The 22,493-nt window shown below is 40.1% G+C and overlaps 4 protein-coding genes across 4 annotated transcripts; 1 reads left to right on the top strand and 3 right to left on the bottom strand.

Moving 5' to 3' along the window:
* Positions 1 to 3,034: 3,034 nt before the first annotated feature.
* Positions 3,035 to 11,177, bottom strand: LOC144654725 (uncharacterized). Its single transcript, XM_078514950.1, has 6 exons — positions 10,795 to 11,177; positions 8,280 to 8,545; positions 7,710 to 7,827; positions 5,501 to 5,623; positions 5,137 to 5,259; positions 3,035 to 3,864 (listed from the first exon to the last, which is right to left on the bottom strand). The coding sequence occupies exons 1-6, from the start codon at positions 10,862 to 10,864 to the stop codon at positions 3,398 to 3,400; spliced, it is 1,167 nt and encodes a 388-aa protein (XP_078371076.1). The 5' UTR covers positions 10,865 to 11,177; the 3' UTR covers positions 3,035 to 3,397.
* A 232-nt stretch (positions 11,178 to 11,409) lies between these two features.
* LOC144654793 (caveolin-1-like) lies at positions 11,410 to 13,733 on the bottom strand. The gene is made up of 2 exons (XM_078515015.1): positions 13,532 to 13,733; positions 11,410 to 12,267 (listed from the first exon to the last, which is right to left on the bottom strand). Exons 1-2 carry the CDS (start codon positions 13,622 to 13,624, stop codon positions 11,929 to 11,931), a joined length of 432 nt encoding a protein of 143 aa, XP_078371141.1. The 5' UTR covers positions 13,625 to 13,733; the 3' UTR covers positions 11,410 to 11,928.
* Positions 13,734 to 14,808: 1,075 nt separating this feature from the next.
* LOC144654155 (caveolin-1-like) lies at positions 14,809 to 17,692 on the bottom strand. The gene is made up of 2 exons (XM_078514248.1): positions 17,475 to 17,692; positions 14,809 to 15,453 (listed from the first exon to the last, which is right to left on the bottom strand). Exons 1-2 carry the CDS (start codon positions 17,541 to 17,543, stop codon positions 15,115 to 15,117), a joined length of 408 nt encoding a protein of 135 aa, XP_078370374.1. The 5' UTR covers positions 17,544 to 17,692; the 3' UTR covers positions 14,809 to 15,114.
* Positions 17,693 to 18,010: 318 nt separating this feature from the next.
* On the top strand, positions 18,011 to 20,444 carry LOC144654156 (uncharacterized). The gene is made up of 2 exons (XM_078514249.1): positions 18,011 to 20,376; positions 20,429 to 20,444. Exons 1-2 carry the CDS (start codon positions 18,011 to 18,013, stop codon positions 20,442 to 20,444), a joined length of 2,382 nt encoding a protein of 793 aa, XP_078370375.1.
* Positions 20,445 to 22,493: the final 2,049 nt, after the last annotated feature.

Genomic DNA, 22,493 nt, shown 5'->3' with positions numbered 1-22,493 from the left:
GTTTGTAAGTATTTTCACTAATAAAACATGATAAAAAACACTTCTAAAGTGTCCGTTAATGATTTCAAAGTGTCCGTAGTCCGTCTTAGAGAGGTGTCCGTCTTATAGTGAGTTTGGTTACAGTAAAATGACTGAAAAACGGCAGGGACCATCACCAGGTGTCCGTCTTATGGAGGTGTCCGTTTTATAAAGGTGTCCGTTAAGAGAGAGTTGACTGTACTCAAATAGATTAATGCTTTGCACCCCCCAGCCCCCCCCCCCCCCCCCTCCCCCGATAGCATGATGTTATCTGCGCTTAAATTCAATTAAAAATGCAAGGAAAAGGTAACTTTTAATAAGCCAATATTTCGACCGATAATGATATTGGCGCTTGGAGATGAATAACACATGTGCAGTGCATATGTTATTGGTATACAACTCTGCTTTCTAGCTAGATAGAGAACAATTATAATTCCAGCCCAATCCTTTGGTATTATTTGCTCTACGTCCCTTTTAGGGGGGCTTATTTTGAGGGTTGTCCAATATACACGACCTGATACGGATCGTAAAAATCATCACTCCAATTGTACGGTTCGTTAGCGTGTTTGGGCCATCAAACGCTTTTAGAACGAAGAATATACATTGTGTTTACCGTGTTGTGTTTAGCGAGTTTCGCTAGCACACTTTTTATAGAACGAAGAATACACTGCGTTTAGCGTATTTGGGACATTTTCTAAAGCGTGTTTGGGTTTGCACGTTTTAAGAACGAGAAATATACATTGTGTTTACCGTGTTATGTTTAGCGAGTTTCGCTAGCACACTTTTTATAGAACGAAGAAAGTGTGTTTGGGTTTGCACGTTTTTAGAACGAGAAATATACATTGTGTTTACCGTGTTGTGTTTAGCGAGTTTCTTTAGCACACTTTTTATAGAGCGAAGAATACATTGCATTTAGCGTGTTTGGGCCATCAAACGCTTTTAGAACGAAGAATATACATTGTGTTTACCGTGTTGTGTTTAGCGAGTATCGCTAGCACACTTATTATAGAACGAAGAATACACTGCGTTTAGCGTGTTTGGGACATTTTCTAAAGCGTGTTTGGGTTTGCACGTTTTTAGAACGAGAAATATACATTGTGTTTACCGTGTTGGGGACGTGTGTTTACCGTGTTGGGGACGTGACTCTTACAGAACGAGAAATATACATTTTGCTTGGTGTGTTTTGATTACAGTATCACGCTTTATCACTAATGCTATGCAGTTAGCAAACTGCTCGAGTCGTAAACTATTGTTTCACGACTCGTACGAACCGTACGACTCGTACGATTCGTAGCACTGTTCGGACCCACCAAGTCTCGCTAATCATATGCACTTTACCAACTGTACGACTCGTAAACTATTATTTCACGACTCGTACGAACCGTACGACTCGTACGATTCGTAGCACTGTTCGGACCCATTATGTCTCGCTAATCATATGCACTTCACCAACTGTACGACTCGTAAACTATTGTTTAACGACTCGTACGAACCGTACGACTCGTACGATTCGTAGCACTGTTAGGACACACTATGTCCCACTAATCATATGCACTTCACCAACTGTACGACTCGTAAACTATTGTTTCACGACTCGTACGAACCGTACCAACCGTACGATTCGTCTAATGGTTTTTACGATCCGTATCAGGTCGTGTATATTGGACATGGATGGCTTATTTTCGGGGAACGGGAACCTTTTTTACGGGGGGAGAGGAGAGTTATTTTCGGTGGAAATTTGAGTTGCAAAACCATTTGCGTATTAAGACATGAGACCGTGGCCGACTGAAATGTGTGGTACATACAAGAATACCACATGGTAAAACGTTCTAATAAAGCCCTGGCCAAACGGTAACGCAAGTGAACGCAAGTTGTCGCAAGTTGAACTTTCGTACAGACTTGCGTTGGGTGGCCAAACGGACACGCAAGTTTAGTCGCAAGTGTACGCAAGTTTGCAAAAAGTCGTTAAAAATGCTACGAGGTGCAATTTAGTATTTGAAGTAAACTGCAAAAAATGCATCGACTTGCGTTGGGTCGCCAAACGGTGAAAAACTTGCGTTTACTTAACTGTGCAAATATGATCTCGACCAAAGTGAACGCAAGTCAACGTAAGTGCGCACAAGTCGTGGCCAAACGGAGACGTAAGTAGACGCAAGTTTTTAACTTGCGTTTACTTGCATTGCCGTTTGGTCAGGACTGAAAGTCGCTCTGAGTATTCTCTAAAGCCCTGGCCAAACGGCAACGCAAGTAGTCGCAAGTTGAACTTGCGTTCAAACTTACGTTGGGTGGCCAAACAGACTCGCAAGTGCACGCAAGTATTCAGTATTTGAAGCAAGCAGCAAAACTTGCATTGGCTGGCCAAACGGTGAATAACTTGCGTTCACTAGCGTGCAAATTTGATCTCGACCAAAGTGAACGCAAGTCATCGCAAGTCAACGTAAGTGCACGCAAGTCCTGGCCAAACGGAGACGCAAGTAAACGCAAGTTAAAAACTTGCGTCCACTTGCATCTCCGTTTGGCCAGGCCTTAACAAAGTAACTTACAAAACAAGCTATACAAAAGGGCTCTTAAGCCCTGGCCAAACGGTAACGCAAGTGGACGCAAGTAGTCGCAAGTTGAACTTGCGTACAAACTTGCGTTGGGTGGCCAAACGGACTCACAAGTGCACGCAAGTTGTCAAAAAGCCTTTTAAATGCAAGTGCGCGCGCTGCAATTCAGTATTTGAAGTAAGCAGCAAAACTTGCGTCCACTTGCGTCTCCGTTTGGCCAGGCCTTTAAATCAAAAAGGCATAGCTAAGGTATTAAAAGCTATAATTTAAAGCAAGCCCATGGGCTCCTAATCGGGTGGGCGTATGTCCGAAAGGATTTTTGCCTCTGATATTTGGGTCGAATTGGGAGGCTTTTTCTGGGGGGGTGCTCTTGTTTCCAATACTTTACGGTACTCTGAAACTCGTACAAATATCTCACAATATTTCTACTCCATAACGTGTCAACCTGGAGTCTTATTCGCGAGGAATTCAAAAATGGTGGAAAGTCAGGATGTGGGAAAAAGTGTGTACGCTTATATTTTTTACAAGTCTTGCTCAGTATTTTGGTCAGCAGGTATGTACAGCGATCAGTTAATTGTCTAATAAGACATATACGCTCACATGTCCTTTGATTTTATCCGAATTGATAAACCGAAGTATAAAGACAGTCGTAGTACAAGAGTGATTTGTTTTGGCTTCCATACTGTGGGAGCTGTGAGAGTTCGCGGAAAATCTTTAAGGACAAATGAATTGAAACTGAAAAAAATACGACACGCTTCCTTTAAGCATGTCTACATCTTCACACTGTGAATAATTCAGGATCAGTATAAGGTGCGTTGTGTATGCCCTTGTCAAGCGTACCACGCATAGACATCAGCACAGGTCGTCCCGCTGTTATTGTCCTCTGAGCAATCTGTCAAGTCTTGTCCATACCAGATTTGAAACTCCTGGCCAACAGACACTGAAAGCGGAGTGGAAAGTTTGTTGAACAGAAGTTCTGGGGAGTTGACACCAATTCCAGCAATCTGATATGAATAATATTTGAATCCACAATATTCCTCATTTCTCGAGTAATCCGCGAGCAAAAGCTCATTCCTGTTCGCGAACGTGATGACGGTAAGTAGCTTGTATTCTCCAAAAATATCGACGTCACATCCCCAGTAGGATGCTGGGAAATTTCCGTCACAACTCAAGTAACCGCTCTTGTGAACGAGTTTGAAGGTGTAGATGAACCCGGTTTCTTTGATGTTAAAAGCCCCATATGTGTCACCTCGAGCTCCAAAGCACACTGGAGCATCACTGATCTTTTTCCAATTTTCTGAAATAAATTAATACCGTAATAAATCATCGTCATCATCATTATACCAGTGCTTGATCTTGCGTGTTTCTCTTGTCAAACTTAAATACAGTTTTTTTCGAAAAAGGTTGTCAGAAAAAACAAAAGTGCACGCGAAAAGACCGAAAGGTGGTCTGGGTATTCACTGTAATTCTGCATATTGGCCATGGCCTAGAGGAAATGTACAAGTTTGTATTTTTGCACATGAAGATTTTGTTTTTCCTCTCCTGAGGCCTTTTTCTGTAGCTTTACTTTTACTGTCGCATGTATTCAAATTTTGAAATTCTTCTAAAGTTCAGCGTGGCTGAAAGTACCTTGTTCCCACATGTCTGAACAGAAAGAAAACGTGCAAATTCGCATTTGTCAAGTCATTATAATTATATCTCGTTAGTATTCAACACTTGCAGTAGCTCTCTTCTTCTACCCATACTACCTTTCGGTTTTGCCGCGTGCACTTACCGTATTTTCTCGATTAAACGCCGGACCCCGATTAAAGGCCGGCCTCGTATAAACGCCGGGTCAAATTTGCTAGTTTTTAAATAAACGCCGGGGGCGTTTGTTCGAGGTCCCGGCGTTTATTTGAGGTCAAGCTAACAAGTAAATATATTCTGTTTGTCACAAATCTCGATTGCAACATAAACTATCCAATCCGTAATAGTGCACCTTTGGGAAATAATCACCTTTGGATACCCAGGGACACTTTTTTCCTCTTTTTTGGGGCTGAAGGAAGAGAAAAATCGTCCTGCCTTGACAAACTGCCCCTTGGTCTCGAAGATCGGTAACAATAAATCAGTCTGAAAAATTGGCTGAAAATTGCAGTCCTTTAATAAACGCCTGGCCCCGATTAAACGCCGGCTTCAAATAAACGCCGGGTTCATGACGCCAAGTTTGAAATAAACGCCGGGGCGTTTATTTGAGAAAATACGGTATGTGCTTTTTTCCGAACCATTTCTCGAAACAGCTGTATAAAAGAATACGTTTCCAGTATGCCGAGCCATTATACGGAAAAATGTAGACTTACGAAGCCTCAAAGCGGGTGGTAATTATTCGAAACTGGGTGATCGCATGATTATTCGATCATTCCCTTATCTTGCTTCATGACGCAGGGTAACTCTTCAATATAAAGTGTCTATGTTATTACTATTCTGAGTATGTTTTGCCTATTTAAGTTAATGTATTTTTTACAGCAAACTATTCTATTCTTTTTATTATTTCTTGAGTCAAGATTAGCTAAAATTCTCAAGTAATTTATACCTGAACACAAGCGTCCATCTCCAGCGTAACCCTCCTTACAAGTGCAGCTAAACGATCCAGCGGTGTTAACACAGTTTGCATTTAAGTGACAGTCATGGTCTCCGTTTGTGCATTCATCGATATCTGGTCAAAAAGTACAAGACAACAATTAAAATAAAACCCGATCTACTGTTGAGAGTTATTGGAAAATGAAACTAAAGGGGGCAAAATACATTAAACGGAAGAGCACATGGCCAATTCGTTCCCTATTTATTGTTGCTTCAACGCACTGTATTAACTCTTTAAGATGAATTTTATGAGTCAGTTCTATAAATTTTCTTTGTTTCTTCGACGAAAATAAGTTAAATTTTCAAGTAATTTATACCTGAACACAAGCGTCCATCTCCATTGAAACCCTCTTTACAAGCACAGCTAAACGATCCATCGGTGTTAACACAGTTTGCATTCAAGTGACAGTCATGGTATCCATTTGTGCATTCATCGATATCTGGTCAAAAAGAGATAAAGCTAAAGTTTTTGTTCGAGGCTACTGGCCCAACAAGTCGGAGCCTATCTTCTGTTTCCGTAACATTAAGACGACTAGGAGTAAATACTCCTTCCTGGATGGGACGCGAGTCCTTCGCAGGGTTATCTCCCTAAAATTTAAGTGGCAGTTTCTCTTAAAGCGGTCCATCGCATTTCGGGTCGGCAAAAAAGTTTTCCCTCAAACTTTGCCCAGTGAACTATCTTAGGTTGTAAGTATATGCAACGACTTTAGTTTTTGGAAATACGTTAGAATATATTTTTAGAGCTCTCGACAGTGAAGGCTGCAAAAGGCCTAATTTTGAGCTTGGCCAGAACGAGAAATTTCATAAGTTGACGAGCTTGCCGCTCAAAAACAACTAAACGCACCAAATTATTATTATTATTCCTAAGTTAAGTGGTCCTTCAAAGGTTGGAAGCGCATGTTAATTTTGATACATTTTGATTTACGGGTCCGTGAAAATTTAAATATCAGCAACCGTTAGATCGCTTTCTGTAAACATGCAAAAGTATGGTGTCTTCGCAGGCCTTTATTTCACGAGTCCAGACCAGACCATTCTAAATTCCAACTGAATCCTACTAATCAGATGTTAGGAAGCATAGAAATATAAAAATACCTTGCACTTTTTATCTTCCTTTGCGACAGGGACTTCGAAAATTTCGTGTTTATGCGAGTAAGTAAGCTCATTTGCATAATGTGTATGAAATACTCGCATAAACACAAAATGTTCGAAGTCCCTGTGGCAAAGGAAGATGGACTCGTGAAATAAAGGCCTGCGAACAGACTCGTTCCCAGTCGCTCCCTTGGCGGTTTTGACTAGAACGCATTGCATCAAGGGAGCCTGCCCCGCAACCCTTGCCTTAGTCCGCCTCAGTTTTTTATCGCCTTTAGAAACAAATAAGTAGGGACTGGGAACGAGTCTGGCCTGCGAAGACACCATACTTTTGCATGTTTACAGAAAGCGATCTAACGGTTGCTGATATTTAAATTTTCACGGACCCGTAAATCAAAATGTATCAAAATTAACATGCGCTTCCAACCTTTGAAGGACCACTTAACTTAGGAATAATAATAATAATTTGGTGCGTTTAGTTGTTTTTGAGCGGCAAAGTCGACTTATGAAATTTCTTGTTCTGGCCAAGCTCAAAATTAGGCCTTTTGCAGCCTTCACTGTCGAGAGCTCTAAAAATATATTTTAACGTATTTCCAAAAACTAAAGTCGTTGCATTTACTTACAACCTAAGATAGTTCACTGGGCAAAGTTTGAGGGAAAACTTTTTTGCCGACCCGAAATGCGATGGACCGCTTTAAGAGAAACTGCCACTTAATACTCCGATGTGGCCCACTGGACAGGGCTCAAACTCGGACTCAGTTCTGGGCCCGGTTGTTCAAAGCACGATTAAGCTAAAATCCAGGATTAGCGTGAAATTCGATTTTAATTTTATATAATTTTGTTGAGGTTTTCTGTTAATATATATTCTCTGTCCCACAGTTTTGACATGGACCAATCTCAAACTTAACAAAATATTAGCTTTGGAAAACCCTTTAAAACAAGATAAATTAAAATCTTGATCATCTTTTAATCCTGGGTTAGCGTTAATCGTCTTTCGAACACAACCCGGCCCTGGATACGGAGGCAAGCTAGCGTGCTAACCATTGGGCCACCGCGCCTCCCACTAATCGTTTTGGTAGATCTTAGGAGTTTTAACGGTTTTGCTGTCTACTGCATACAATAAAGTGATATTGAAAATGAAACTAACGGGATTTGTTTTCAAAAAAAAATAAGAAAAAACTATCTGGCTTAAAAGTGAAAATGTACCAAGCGTTGCGTTATGGCTACACATGAAACAGCGTTTCAGACTGAAAGTTGAACTTATTTGACTTATTTTAAAGCGTAATTACCCTGGAAAATGATTATCATGCTGCCAATTGATTGGCCATATTGCATTCTATACAGTCCTTTGAGTCTTTGAGCTTACTCTGATCTTTTGTTAGTTCAGTCACTAAATAACTACACAATGCGTTATAAACAACTACACGCCACGCTTACCTTTCTCGCAATGTGCGCCCTCAAAACCCGCAATGCACAAACAGCGGTATCCCTTGTCTGTAAATCCCGACTGACATTTTGCGTTGTTGCGGCAGGGAGGGTTCTTTCCACAGGCGTTCTTAAAAAAGAAAATAGGAAAGAAGGAAATACTTTACATTGTCAGCTTAAGCAGTGATCATTTAAAAATAAAAACTAGCGATATAAATATAGAACAACGTTTCACTGTCTTCATGACAGCATTTTCAAGTTCAGTGTCAATTTCAAGTGCGATGGCTATTTATGAATATGATTTTATAATAGAGCGCGAAGAACGTAGTAAAATATTTTGAATGTAATTAGAGGTACGGAAAAATTAGGAACGCATTGTTCTATCTGAAACGTTTTGCACGGATAGAGTCAAGTTGAGTGTTACGATCATGTTTAAGTTTGAAAAAAATCTGTCGGCCTTGGCAGCGTATTGTTAAAAAACTATGAAAAGCCGATGATTCGTAATCAAACTTGTAAAAAAATTGTTAAATAGATAACTCACTGAGGGCAAAAAGTTCAACAAACTGTATAAGTTTTTATCACCTTTGCGCCGCGATAAAGATAAGCGTTGTCATTTGTCAGGTCTCCATCATGTTCTATGTGAGTAGAATTATTCAGCTCGCATTCTTGTTGTCCTGTTGCACTATCTGTATCTTTTTTAATGTTAAAACTGACACAGTCGTCATGTTGGTAGCAGAGAAATGCACAAAAATCCAAGTCCTTCACATGCTCCGTTTCGATCCTGTGCTTCAACAATCGTCGATCAGCAAAGAAGTAGGAGCTTAGGAAGTATAGTTCACGTTTTCGACCTGAAATTAGATATTAAGAATTATAAGGAATGAAAGATCTACATTTTTCAAGATGATAATGCCAGAGGCAGTCTTAAATGTTACACAAGAAATTCTGATATGAAGCTGCCTGGCCTGGCCAATCTCGCGTGAAATTGTCAGTCAACCATCGAGCGTAAACAGCTGAAAAACAACTTGCCTATTTTCCAAAGACAGTGGGCGTGTGTGTGTTTCATTTTTGCCAGTCTTTTTCTGTCCTGTTGTCATATTCTGTTCTTGTTAGCATAATTCTGACTAACATTGAATTAAAATAAATTATTCCCCAGCCCCCTGTTCCGAAATTCAAACTGCGGGCTTGGAGAAACTCGACCATTTTGCTTTGTTAATTTCACCAACAAATGATTTTGCATAAATTTCCTTCGCGTAATGCGCAATCGTCGAATATAACAAGAAAAAAAGCTCACTTTTCAAGCTTCTAACACCAAACCTTTGGTACCATCTTTTCGCTTCTTTCATTTTTTTATTTTTTTTACCATATTTTTAGCTTGTATACTAATGACTTTAAAAATATGAGACCTGAATAAGACTGATTAAGCCTTTCATACATTATTGTCCTTGTGGTATGAAATATTTATGGGTGATGGATTATGGGTCATAGTTAGAAGAGGGGATAAAGGTAAAGATAACTAGCTATAAGGTCGAGAGATCATAAACTTTTGCAATATGACTTTATAAGTTACTTCATGTTTAAACAGTCAACGGTGAATGTGTGAATTACTTTTTTCTTCAATACCCCGCATCTGATAATGTTCAAGTTCAGCCGGTGTTTGCATTATATTTTGTTTATAATTGTTCGCATTTTTTCCGATTGCAACTTACGTAAATTAAAAAAAAAAAGATTTCAAAGACCGAAATAAAAAAGCAATGAAACTACGTTCTTACACAAATTTCCCCTAAATGAGAGCTTTTTCTGAAGAATGATAACTTAAGGTTATTCCACTGAAATAAATCTGACAATGGATTTATTTTTGTCCGAACTTTTTCCTCTAGATATTCATCACAACTTCCTCTATGTTTCGTAATTTCGATTCACAGGCTTAAACCTGTTCATAATTTTACTCGAGTGAGAAAAATGTTTTTAAATTAGTTTTCAGCATGGTCTACATAATACAAAGGAAAATTAATTTCAAGGCACGGTATGAGGGTAACAAGACGATATAGTCCCTAATTGGCGAGTTTTTTACTCTCTGCTTGACAGTATTTTCATATTGTAAGAACAGGCCTACTCTGGGACCCAAAGTCGCCGTAACTTTGGGCGACTTAAGGCGACTTTAGGCAATTTTAGCTCATTTTGTCCAAAATTACGGGCGATTTTGGGCGATTTAAGGCGATTTTGGGCGACTTTGGGCGATTTTGAGCGACTTTAGGCAATTTTAGGTGACCGACCTTAGTACAGTTGTTGTATACATGTACATGGGAATCATCCTGGTACACCATAAAGCATTGTTACAGAAAATATCTATACTTAGAGCGACTTTAGGCGACTTTGGACGACTTTAGGCGACTTTGGGGGACTTTAGGCGATTTTGGGCGACTTTGGGCGATTTTGGATCCCAGAGTAGGCCTAAGAACAAGCAAAATTGGCATAAAGATTGAAGCGCAGCCAGGATTATACATAATAAAAACAAACGTTCACTGGCTAAAAATATTTTAAAAAAAAACAATGAGCTTTGGGCTGTCGCTCTATCGTTCCATCCTTCGACGGCTGTAGAGCGACAGCCGAAAGCTCATCGTTTTTTTAATATTTTTAGCCAGTGAACGTTTGTTTTTATTAAAACTGGCATAGTTGACAAAGGTTAGTAAAGCGAGTTAACAGTAGTAATGGTTAGTAATAGAGATTCGAAACGAAAAGAAGGCGGTATACTTACTAAAAACCATAGATGTTTAGAGATATAAAACACAAATTTGCAATTAAAATGCAAGGCTGATACTGCGGCAGAGGATACTTTTAACAGCCAAATACTTTGACTTGTAATAGCACTATTTTAGGATTTATCAAAATATTAGTCTATTTAAAGTGTCCTTTGTCGTAGTACCAACCCTGCATTTTAGTTGGTTTTCCTACACGGTACAGTGACGTCTGGTACAAGCATTTCTACAAAAAGAGATCCGACAAATAGAAGTACCGGGTTTTACTCTGCGTTGTAAGATTCCTTGCATTTAAAAGTTTCACAGATTTACGGTCTGTAGAAGGCATTTTTCGAACTCACCCGCCACGTGCGTTGGATGCATTATCGTTGAAATCCATGACACGAAAACAAAGAGCAAAGAAAAATTCATTCTTGCACCACAATGTGGATATTTGCAGTTCTCACGTCTGACAGATCATAAAGTCAAGGCAGTGTTGACCGTTGGCAAAGTACTAATGATGTCTATTCGGAAAAGCAGCTGAAGTACAATTCGCACTAATGACAGGTGGCCGATTTCACTTTAATTAACTAAGCTGGCACCTGTCTGCTGAAAGTTGACTCCTTCTGTGCCTTTATTATAAAGTGGCAAAACAAAATTCGACTGAAAGAAAGAGATGCCCGGTCTTTTGCTTTCTAAAGTGGCCCAGGAGGTCAAAAAAAAGTTCAGAGGATTGGGAACGAAATTGCCTGTGATGACGTAGCTGGTGGTTGTAAAATTTGCCTGCTTCTCAATTTTTGTTGTTAACCAGTGAATATCCATCGAAAATCACCATTGCTTTAAAGAATCTCGGTAATTAGGCTTCCTTATAAGGCTTGTTTATAAAATGCAATGAATTTTAATTGGCAAGAGTTTTACAAAATACCCTCTTGGTACACCAGTGAGGCAAAAGCACCCTGTGGGTACTCTGGCGAGTGCACATGTGTAAGGCAGAGCACCCTCTGGTTACTCTTATGTAGCGACTCTCTTGTTTGCCAACCACCCTACGGGAGAAAAAAGTAACGTCGCCTTGACAATTACCGCCCAGTTACCGTTTCAAACTTTGCCTTCTTGATGCTTTATTTCAGGTACAATTACAATTACAGCTGTCCGGTCTTTTAGGAACTTCCTATTTAACAACGAATTCTGGTCTCGGTTCATGAGTGTAAACAATGGGCAAAAACTCGTTTTAGAATCGAATTAGATAGATTTTAGATAATTTTTACTTGTTCTTGAGTTGATACAAAGCTACCGCTTGCGTCACTGATACCAAACTATCAAGCTTAAAGGAAGGTTATTTTAACTGGCCGCCTGGCTCTGCTAGCCCCTATAGTTATTCCAGGCAGCCAGTACTCTAATTTATTTCTAACAAAATATCTTGATATGAATATTGTAAAGGCAAGAAGAGTACAATAAAAAATAAAGATTATTTCAGTGTTAGTTTTGTTATGTATGGTTTAAACGGTTTCAGTCTTGACATGAATTTTAGAAAACATCCTTCCGATCGACTCAAAACATGGATCGCAAAAACTTTTGATGCAGTAGCCAAAGATCTTCCCGATACACTCGACTTCAATCAGCCAGGCCCGAGTACACGGCATCACACACCAGATGTACTCAAATCCAAGGCAGGCAAAGTAACAGCCAAAACAGAACGCCAGGGGACCCCCACACAGGAAGGACAGGAACAAATAGCAGCAGTTCTTTGTACAGTTGTACGTTTGTAAGGCACAGTTGTATACACCGTCGTTGGAATGAAACCCAACAGGTTCTGCTATCACATCAGTGAATTCCACCTAGGAGAAACAAATGATGTAGTTGCCATATTAACTTTTACTACCGTGAAAAATGTTTTCCTTTTGTCCCCGACTGAATGAGCACATTCGAGACTGACTATTTTGCACTTAGTTCATATAGTGAGACAGCTCATGACAAATTATACCACGGACCACTAAGTTCATGCAGTAAATACTAAACACTCAGATGAGCCTAAATACACTGCGGTTGGCCTAAATAGCCCTCCGGTTATCGTCCCGAGAGCCGTTGGAATCTCTTACTATCCCCGAGTAGGCAACTGAAACGATCATCAATTTCGTGCCCAGACTCCGTTTCGGATGTATGCATAATGTCTATGCAAGTCGTTTATTTTCAGCTTTTTTATGAAAGCGTCGAAAATAATTCAAACTGAAGTTTGATTTCCTAAATATAATACTGCAAGCATAATAAAGCTGTGAAAAACATGAAAGAGGAATATAGAGCTATATTGAGAAAGTGATAAATAATTGTTTGCCCAAAAGTCATGCACGTGGAAATGTGCTTTGCCATGCTGAGTCACGATTTGAAAGCAGAAATAAATGGCTGCTAGCAATCAGCTAGCAAAAAACGATAAAGATATTTCAACCGCCAAAACGGTAAAAGGTTAATCTCAATTAACAGTCAACAGTTACCAAAAATCAAAACTGATGCCAAAGATTTGGTCTCCTAACAGTTTCCTAATACCAAACATTAAGCCCTGTAGCCGGCTTACAGTTTAAATTGCACCTCCCAGGGTGGAAATTAAGAGAGAGAGAGAGCTCTGACGCCCTGGCACCTCTTGAGTAGAATTAAGAATGAATAATCAGAATAATAATTAGCTCTTTTGTGTTCCATAGTTATCAAAAGTTATCTGGAAACATTCTTTTGCATCGTAATGGACATCTTATGGACGAAAATTGTTTTTCTGTGATCTTTTCAGTTTGATAAGTAAGTGTAGCAAAAAACGTACAAATTATTTATATATAAGCAAATATCATCGGATGACGGATGATAACCTCAGGAGAAAATTTAACTGTTGTGTTGTCTACTGAAGGTCATGTTTACTGATATTATAAGTCTTATAACACTAAATACGAAAGGACCGCATGATTTCAAATTTATGACATTTATCGTTTTTGCAAAAAGTACTCCGCATGGACAAAATTAGTCTTAAAATAAGAGCTTGGCGAAATGCACTCGGAATATAACTTCGTTTGACTCAGTGCGCACTTAAATAGTGTGAAGAATACAAACGGTAAACCATACCTTCAAGAAAGAGTTCATGTTCGTAGGATCACGATTTCCTCTGTCTACGATAAGTTGAGCTTCTGGTTCTGCTGATGCTGTGTTTTCCAACATATTGTCGTGAAGGTTTTCAGTAAGTCTTGCAAACTTCGTCCGCCAGTGCACTTGTAAACGGAAGTTTGACTGCAACCAAGCGTTTCTTAAGAACTGTTTGTCAAGTAGGTTATTACTTTTACTGCTTGACATCTCAGTCATTGTGAACAAAAGAACAGACGTTCCTATATATATAATTGTTGACTACATAAATAAATAAATTTCATATAGCGCTTTTACAAAAGTTGTAAGGATATACAGTCAGCTCTCACTATAACGGACACCTTCGGGACCACAATTTGGTGTCCGCAATATTGGAAGTCCTTAGTAACGGGAGATATTTACAGCATTTTCTTATTCGCCGGGACCGGCTTGAACTCCTGTCCGTAATAACGGGGTGTCCGTAATAGCGAGGTGTCCGCAAGGCGGGAGTTGATTGTAGTGGCCCATACAGGCCGGAGCTCATCCCGGTTTCTGTACATGAAGCGACTAGGAGTATTTCTACTCCCCCTGGATGGGGTGCTTGTCCATCGGTTAACCTCCAGCATAAGTTCGCCGGTACCAATTTATAGACCTGGGTGGAGAGGGGTGCTATGAGAGAGAAGTGTCTTGTCCCAAGAACACAACACAATGGATACGGACCGCTTAATTAAACCATTATGGCCACCGCGTCTCTCAAACAAAAGTGCTAAGGCGCTTTACAAAATAATAACAATTCAAAAAAGTAACAGAAATTATTACCATTTCGGATGTTGATCCCGCCAATTTGAAAGTTGAAAGAGGACAGAGGCAGTCTAGGAGAAGGGGAAAAAGACAGAGCGCGAGGCAGAATTCCCGTGTAGACCCGGGTGTATGGGCGGGAACTGGGAGAAACAAGATTAACAACTGCAGCATTGAGTAAAACTGTTGGAGACATGGTGTGGTAATGGAATTCCACATAATTTATTTAATTTCCGTCGTAAACTTAGGGTTCCTCGCGAGAAAAGATGCGAGTGATTCAGTCACTGCATGTGCTCGGACAGTTCAAATGAATTGAATATTCTTGGGGGAAATTTATTCTTCCCAAACAGACATTCCCGACCAAAATTTCCGATATTTTTTGGAAATGGAAAACAACCGACATAGCCTGATGTCGCCTGAATCCTTGCAGGTTAGTGACGGAAATTATGTTATTACTCCTGCGCTCGCATAAAAGACTATTCCCAGTCAAGGAAATCTATTTTATTTGTAATTATCGTGGGACTTCAAGCCACGTTATCACGCATGCATAGATTCACCAATAGTGCTTTAATTTACAACAACTTTTTACAGTAACTAGCCTAAAAGTTGTGTTATGTATGCGTTCTTGCTACTTTTGCAAACCTTGTGATACTAATTATCGTAAGTTTACGGAATAAATAAATGAAAAGTAACAAAAAAATGTCAACTAAGTTCGCTTTTCAGTCTTATTTCTCCTTCCTGGAGACAGGACTAGAGATGAATAGTCTACTGGCAACAATGGTTGCTAACAGTTACACAGTCTCAGTCTTAACTCGAATTTGAGAAAACATTCTTCCGATCGACTCAAAACATGGATCACAGAAAGCCTTGATGCAGTAGCCAAAGATCTTCCCGATACACTCGACTTCAATCAGCCAGGCCCGAGTGCACGGCATAACACACCAGATGTACTCAAATCCAAGGCAGGCAAAGTAACAGCCAAAACAGAACGCCAGGGGACCCCCACACAGGAAGGACAGGAACAAATAGCAACAGTTCTTTGCACAGTTGTACGTCTTAAAAGTACAGCCGTACAAGCATTCGTGCGAATGAATTCCTTCGGGTTCTGCTATCACATCAGTGAATTCAACCTGTAGGAACAAATTAAATGATATTATCAGTCTTGTTGCGTTTGAGTTCTCTCAATAAATTTTGGACATCGAGACAAGCCTAGCCTGGACTGCATGAGGAGACCATGGTGACGCACCACCCCTCCCCGACCCCACCCCCGGTGGGGTACTCCCTTATATAAGCTTTTGGTACGCGCGGCCTGAAATAGGGTGAAGATTTTGTTGACTATTTTCGTCTAAAATATAAGGTTTATTGTAGCAAAAATAAAACGCTTTTATCAATAACATGTTGCATTTGGCCAATTTTAGGTGCGTACAAGAATACCGCGTGCAGAGCTCTCCAAACATAACGATATGTAAAACGAAACAAACTCGAACCTCAACTGGCTGCCAAGTCTCTAAGCATACTGTAACAACATAAAATACGGTCCTCTTTTTCGTGGTGTAGGATTTATTATCGGAATTCTGCGGTAACGTATATTATTTGACCATTGGATACCATCCAAGTGCTTCAAAAAGCAGTCATAGTGATGATAGATCATTTGCGCCATTTTTAAAGGAAGTATATATTTGGCGCCAAATAAACTGCTGAGAAAGAAACCTACCCCTCCCCAAACCTAACATTAACCCTTACTTATCGCCTTGGGCAAAATGTTAGGTTTGGGGAGGGGTAGGTGAGCAGTTTCCCAGAAACCTAAATTGATCCGAAACTACTAGCAGTCTCTTTTTTATTATTTTTTTTTTCTAGTCCGTGGAGTATTAAACGAAAAAAAAAAAACGAGTGGAAAAATGACAGATTTCCCATGTCCATTTTTCTACTCGCGCTCTTGTTTAGCTTCACGCTCGATGGACTAAGAAAAACAAGGGACCGCTCGTAGCATAATTATGCGGAGGGTTGAAAAGATGTGTTGTGAAGCCATGCGTACAGTCATGATTTCAATTTTCCATAGATTTCTGCCATTGGTCTTATAGACAGTAGTGAAACTAAAAGAGTTTGTCTAAATCGACAAACGTAATCTTCAGAGTTAAGGCACAGTTAATAGAAGAAATGGTAATGAAGCCTGGCAAACTTCATAAAAGCAACTAAACAAATTAAAGATGCCGGGAGTTTTGATGGAAGGTCCGCGGTTTTGTTCAGTTTGCGCTCACATAGTTTGACTAACGTTTCTGTTGGTTAGTTGCTTGGACACATGTCAAAACTTATTTTGTTTTGTACACGGTCAAAGCCAAACAAAACATGTAAAAATAATTTTGCCGTGCTTCGTTCTTATTTCCCTGGCCTTGCGACCAGTCTAAATTCCGTTTGTATTTGGTCATTGATCGCGCGATGCTTATAAGCATCTTCCTTATTGATCGATGTTGTTACATTTCGTTGTAAACTGATAATTAAATTCGTGTTTTCCAGAACAGTCGCCGGGTGCCTTACGGAAGCTGTACCCCTTAACCGCTGAAATCGTCGCTGTAATTTTGGCTAGGAATCCGTCGAAGGAAAAATTAATACGAGCTTTTCAAATGTTCGGCGCGACCAGTGGATACGGGTTGTCATGGTAAAATGAAATCCATTTTCCGATTTTTTTATTTCTGTGGGCGCAAAGTATCTGTGCGATCTGAGATTAAAAAATCAAATCTTTGAATCACCAATTAATCAAATAAACCCAACCTTAATTGGAAGAGCGATATTTCGCGACACCAACTTTTGCGCATTTGGGGAATTTGTTGCAAATTTCTTTATTTAATGAGCCACATCAAATTTTCTCGATTTTTAAAATCTTGAAAATTTCCTTAGATGCATTGTTTAATTATAGTTCGGTGCCGATCTAACTTGTACTTCATGACCATATCGTGAGCGATAGTACAATTTTAAAAACTCTCGGTTCTTATTTACTCAGCCCAGTATTCCCGTTGCAGAGTACCTTCAGCACTAAAACTTAGTTTGACAAAGTACTTTACAGTTGGAAACAAGTAAACTTGATCTTCGCTTTAAACAAATGAAACGGCTATGAAACGATTTACGCAGTAAACAATAGTAAACATTGACTTACTTTTAAGAAGGAGTTCATATCCATTGGATCACGGTTTTCCATATCAAGTGACTCGACGTTCCCCAACATATTGGCGGCAAACAAACTTCAAATTAAAGATAGTTTCTCCAGTACTATTGTATGATTCACTCAGACACTTCAGCTTGTATCACTGAGTAGAGTAACGGGCAGCTTGTGTCTATGGACACGCAAGGATAGGTTCGTTTATTATAAGATAAACACAGTCGCCATGCAACAGACGCAATATCAAACGCTATAAGCCGCAAAGTTTAATTTGTAAACATATCAGGTTTTGCGCATGCGCGTGAGGACTGGACAGAATCATACACGTGTGCTTGGACTGATCTGCACTCTTTAGATACACTGTTAGATAGAATAAAAGTTAGCTTCAGCACACTTGGAATATCTTTACATGGTGTCAGAAGCGGGATTGTGAAGTAACCAAACATACCATTTAGCTCGATACACTGGAGAAGGTGGAAGAGTGAAGGATTTCCGAACGACACGCGTACGATTGATTCTGACAAGAAGACAACATGGCCGCCAGCGCCTCATTCATTGACAAGGGTCCAACCATGGACTGGAGTACGGATGAAAACCTATACTCACGCTTCAAAATGTGGAAACAACGCTGTGAACTACTCTTTACGGGGCCGATGGCCAAAATTGACGAAGAAATCCAGTGTAAGCACCTTCTTTACTGGGCCGGTGAGCACGGCTTGGAGCTGTTCAACAGCTGGGGCCTCTCGGCAGACGAACAAAAGAAACTCGAAAACTACTGGAATAAATTCGAAAACTACGTGAAACCCCACTCAAGCGAGTTGATCGCCGCTTGGGAACTTCATAATCTTCGACAAGGTACACTATCGTTGGAAGAATTTATTGCAAAGCTTAGAATCCTTGTCAAAGAAGCAAACTATCCATCGGATCATCCTGATCGATTTTTGAGAGACTTCCTTGTACTCGGCATGAATGCAGACCATGTCAGAAAGGAGTGTTTCAAAGAAGGAAATGCTCTAACATTTAGCAAAGCTAGAGAAATGGCAAAAGCAGACGAATCAGCAGACAAGCAGCTTAAGCTAATGAACCCAGTGTCAGCAGTACACCCTGTTAGCTCAACGATGAGAAACCAATTCCCAAGCGACCAGCTGAATCCAGTAGCCGGCGAATCAAAGCAAAACCCAAAAGGCAACAAGTCAGGAAAAGCGCAACTCTGCAGGAATTGTGGTTGGGGTCCTCACTCTCGTGAACAGTGCCCAGCAAGAAATGCAACATGTCATTACTGCCAAAAGGTGGGACACCTTGCTAAGGTATGCATTTCAAAACTTAAAAAGAAGAATGTGCATGAAATTGAAGCTACTAGTAATAACAATGCCCTAGCTGAGTCAGAGCCTACCCAATCATTAGGTGATTATGTGTTCCTGGGCCTAATTGAAGCAACACCTCTGGCCATGAATGTAAATGTTGTATCCTGTAGAGAGAAGGCTCTGCTAGAAGTCTCCTTGGCATTGAAGCCAGAAGGAAAACAAATGAATGCACTTTGTAAGATAGACTCAGGGGCTGAAACAAACATTATACCTAAGTCCCTATACCAGCAACTAAGCCCTGAGACACTAAGCTTACAACAACCTACAGTGAAGTTAACTGCTTATGGTGGAGCCGAGATCCCAAATCTTGGATCTTGCCAAATATATGTGAAGGGTCCTAACAATCCCAACCCCAGAGTCATCCAAGCAGAAGTTGTTGACGTTGATGGTCCTGTCATAATTGGTAACATGTCTGCACAAGATCTAAACCTCCTAAAGCTCAACTGGCCAGTCACAGCCAGCACAAATGCAACTACCCAAAATGTTGTGCAAAGTGAAAAGCCAATGCCCAATGTACATACTGTTAAACTATTTGACATCAGAGGCAAGCAACACCCTTTTCCACTGACAAAAGACTATCTGTTGAAAGAATATCAGGATGTCTTTACAGGAATTGGCTGCTTCCCAGGACCCCCATACCATATCGAAACTAACCCTGACGTTCCCCCAGTACAGCATGCCTCAAGGCAGGTTCCAGTACAACTACAGCAAGCCTACATAGAAGAGCTAGACCAGTTACAAGCAATCCGTGACATGCCTTCCCCGAAGAACCTTACAGAGCTGCAGTGCTTTTTGGGCATGATTAACTACCTGAATAGGTTCTCACCCATTTTAGCCCAAGTGTCAGAACCTGTGCGACAGCTGATGAAAAAAGATGTACCATTCTTGTGGCAACCGGAACACCAAAGGTCATTCCAGAACCTCAAACAAGCAATCACTGAAGTACCAGTCCTAGCCTATTACGACCCCGAAAAGGAAAACCTTATCCAGTCTGATGCGAGTCTGAAAGGCCTTGGATGTGTCTTGATGCAAGAAGGAAAACCAGTATGCTATGCCAGTCGATCGTTAACTGAAACTGAGTCTCGATACAGTAACATAGAGCGAAAGTTACTTGCTGCCTGTTGGTCGCTTGAAAAGCTTAACCATTACGTGTTTGGTAAGAAGGTGGTCATTGAAACCGACCACAAGCCACTCGAAAGTATCTGGAAGAAGAGCATATCAAGCGCTTCACCGCGTCTTCAGAGGCTCCTACTTAAAATGTCCAAATACAACGTGGAGATCAGGTACATTCAAGAAAAAAACAACGTGATAGCAGATGCCCTTTCCAGGATTAGCCACATGGAGCCCCCTGTAGCAGACAACGAAGTCCCCGTGGTGGAAATGGACACGATATCTCGAACACTGCCAGCCAGCCCTGCCAAACTAGATGAAATACGAGAGTGCACTGATCAAGATGTTGTACTCAGTCACTTAAAAGATGTTGTGCATCATGGATGGCCAGAATATCCAAATGAATGCCCACAAGACCTGAAAGAGTTCTGGAACTTCAGAGAGGACCTGAGTGTTGAAAATGGCCTCATTCTTAAGGGACACAAACTCGTAATTCCCAGTAAGCTACGCCCACAGATGTTACAAATCATACACCAAGGACATATGGGAACGGAGAAATGTCTCCTGAGAGCAAGGGAAAGCCTGTTTTGGCCAGGCATATCAAGAGACATTAAAGAGATGACAGAGAACTGTCCGACATGCGCACAGTTTTCCAAACAGCAACCAAAAGAAGCATTGCATCCACACAATGTACCCAGTTATCCATGGCAGAAGCTTGGATGTGATCTGTTCGACTATCGAGGTGCCGAATACTTAATAGTCGCAGACTATTACAGCAAATACCCCATAATTAGAAAGTTGAGCTCCACGACATCTGCTGCAATAATCAACCACCTCAAATCAATCTTTGCAGAACACGGCATACCAGAAACCCTGGTATCTGACAATGGCCCTCAATACAGCAGCAGGGAATTTGCAGCGTTCTGTGACCAATGGGGTATCAATCACATTACTAGCTCACCAGTGTATCCAAAGAGCAATGGATTTATCGAAAGGATGGTACAAACTGTAAAGAAGCCATTAAGGCTAGACCTTTAAACTTTGTTAACCAGAACAACTCAGCTTAGCCGTCTGAGAACTTTGTTACGTTGGGTTTTAGTTTGAACAATACTTGTATTGTTTAGGTTCGAATTTATAGGCCAAGTTAGTTTCTTTCACCCGGCAAAGTTTTCAGGGTGGAGATGTAAACATATCAGGTTTTGCGCATGCGCGTGAGGACTGGACAGAATCATACACGTGTGCTTGGACTGATCTGCACTCTCTTTAGATACACTGTTAGATAGAATAAAAGTTAGCTTCAGCACACTTGGAATATCTTTACATAATTTACTTAACTCCCTGCTGCTCAAGAACAATAAGGTTGCAGAGGCATGCAAAATATTTTGCGGTTACTAATGTAAATGAATCGATAAATTTGCATCGCCGAGTTGACACAGAAATATATTTTTAATGGAGTTGATTGTAAATTCAAATGAACTGTGTTAGAAATGCTCTGATTTTAGAAGTGAAATTGTAATAGTGGGGTGTTAAAGAAAAAAAAACATTGATGCAAACACACTCAAAATCGCAAACAAATCTTTTACTGCCATTAACGTCAACAAACTACTTAGGCCTCAGCTCTTTGACCCACGTCGCCCGTCAAACTGTTTATAGTACCACTTTAATTGGTGGACAAATATCCAACATCTCATTTCGTACATTGTATAATTCACTCAGACACTTCAGTCTTTTTTCATTCTTTCATTCTCATGGCAACATGATAATAAACTCACAATTAACTTTGCTCTTAGTGCATGGCTCCACAGCTCAGTTGGTTGAATTAGTACGCAACAATTCTTGTTGACTCGCTTTGTCACGCTATACTTTTATAAATAAGCACGAATCAATTCCTGGTAACTTGGTAAAGTCACGCTATAGTAGCAAATGACTCACTTTGTCACGCGATACAGGCGCGAATTAATTATGATACCTCGCTAAGTCACGCTATATTTTTATTGCGCCAGGTGAATCTCTGTAAGTGCAACAACTAATTCGACAGCTTATTTGTTTTCTCTTCAGCTTTCTCGTAGTAATTTCTATATTGTTTGATGATTTCAAACCATGATTTCGCTTACGTATCAGAATCGCCAAAATAGCGTGACAGCGTAAGTGACCAAACGTGAAGAAAATCGTTTCCTGTAGGTGATCTATAAACCCAGAAATCATCAACTACACGATCCACAAGAAAACTTTATTCCACTATTATAAAATACAACACATCACCATGCAAATCAATTTAAAATATTGACGACTGAGTACAAGAATAATCAGTTTGTGCAATTATTAATATGAAATATTGCAATTCTATGAGATCATAAATAAATTTACGTAGTTGTACTCCTTTTGATGTATTTAAATATTAAAATACTGTTATGTAGGTAACTAGAAACTGAACAATTATGTATATATATTAAGTCTGTAATATATTTGCAAGAGTTATGTAAAAAGTAACGTATATTGTAATGTATATAATTATTGGTGAGTAGATAATGTTATGTATTGA

This window comes from Oculina patagonica, chromosome 5, assembly GCF_052425735.1.
Source record: "Oculina patagonica isolate OP01 chromosome 5, crgOcupat, whole genome shotgun sequence".
NCBI lineage: Eukaryota > Metazoa > Cnidaria > Anthozoa > Scleractinia > Oculinidae > Oculina > Oculina patagonica.
Note: the sequence above shows the minus strand (reverse complement) of the source record. Positions and strands in the feature narration are given on the sequence as shown.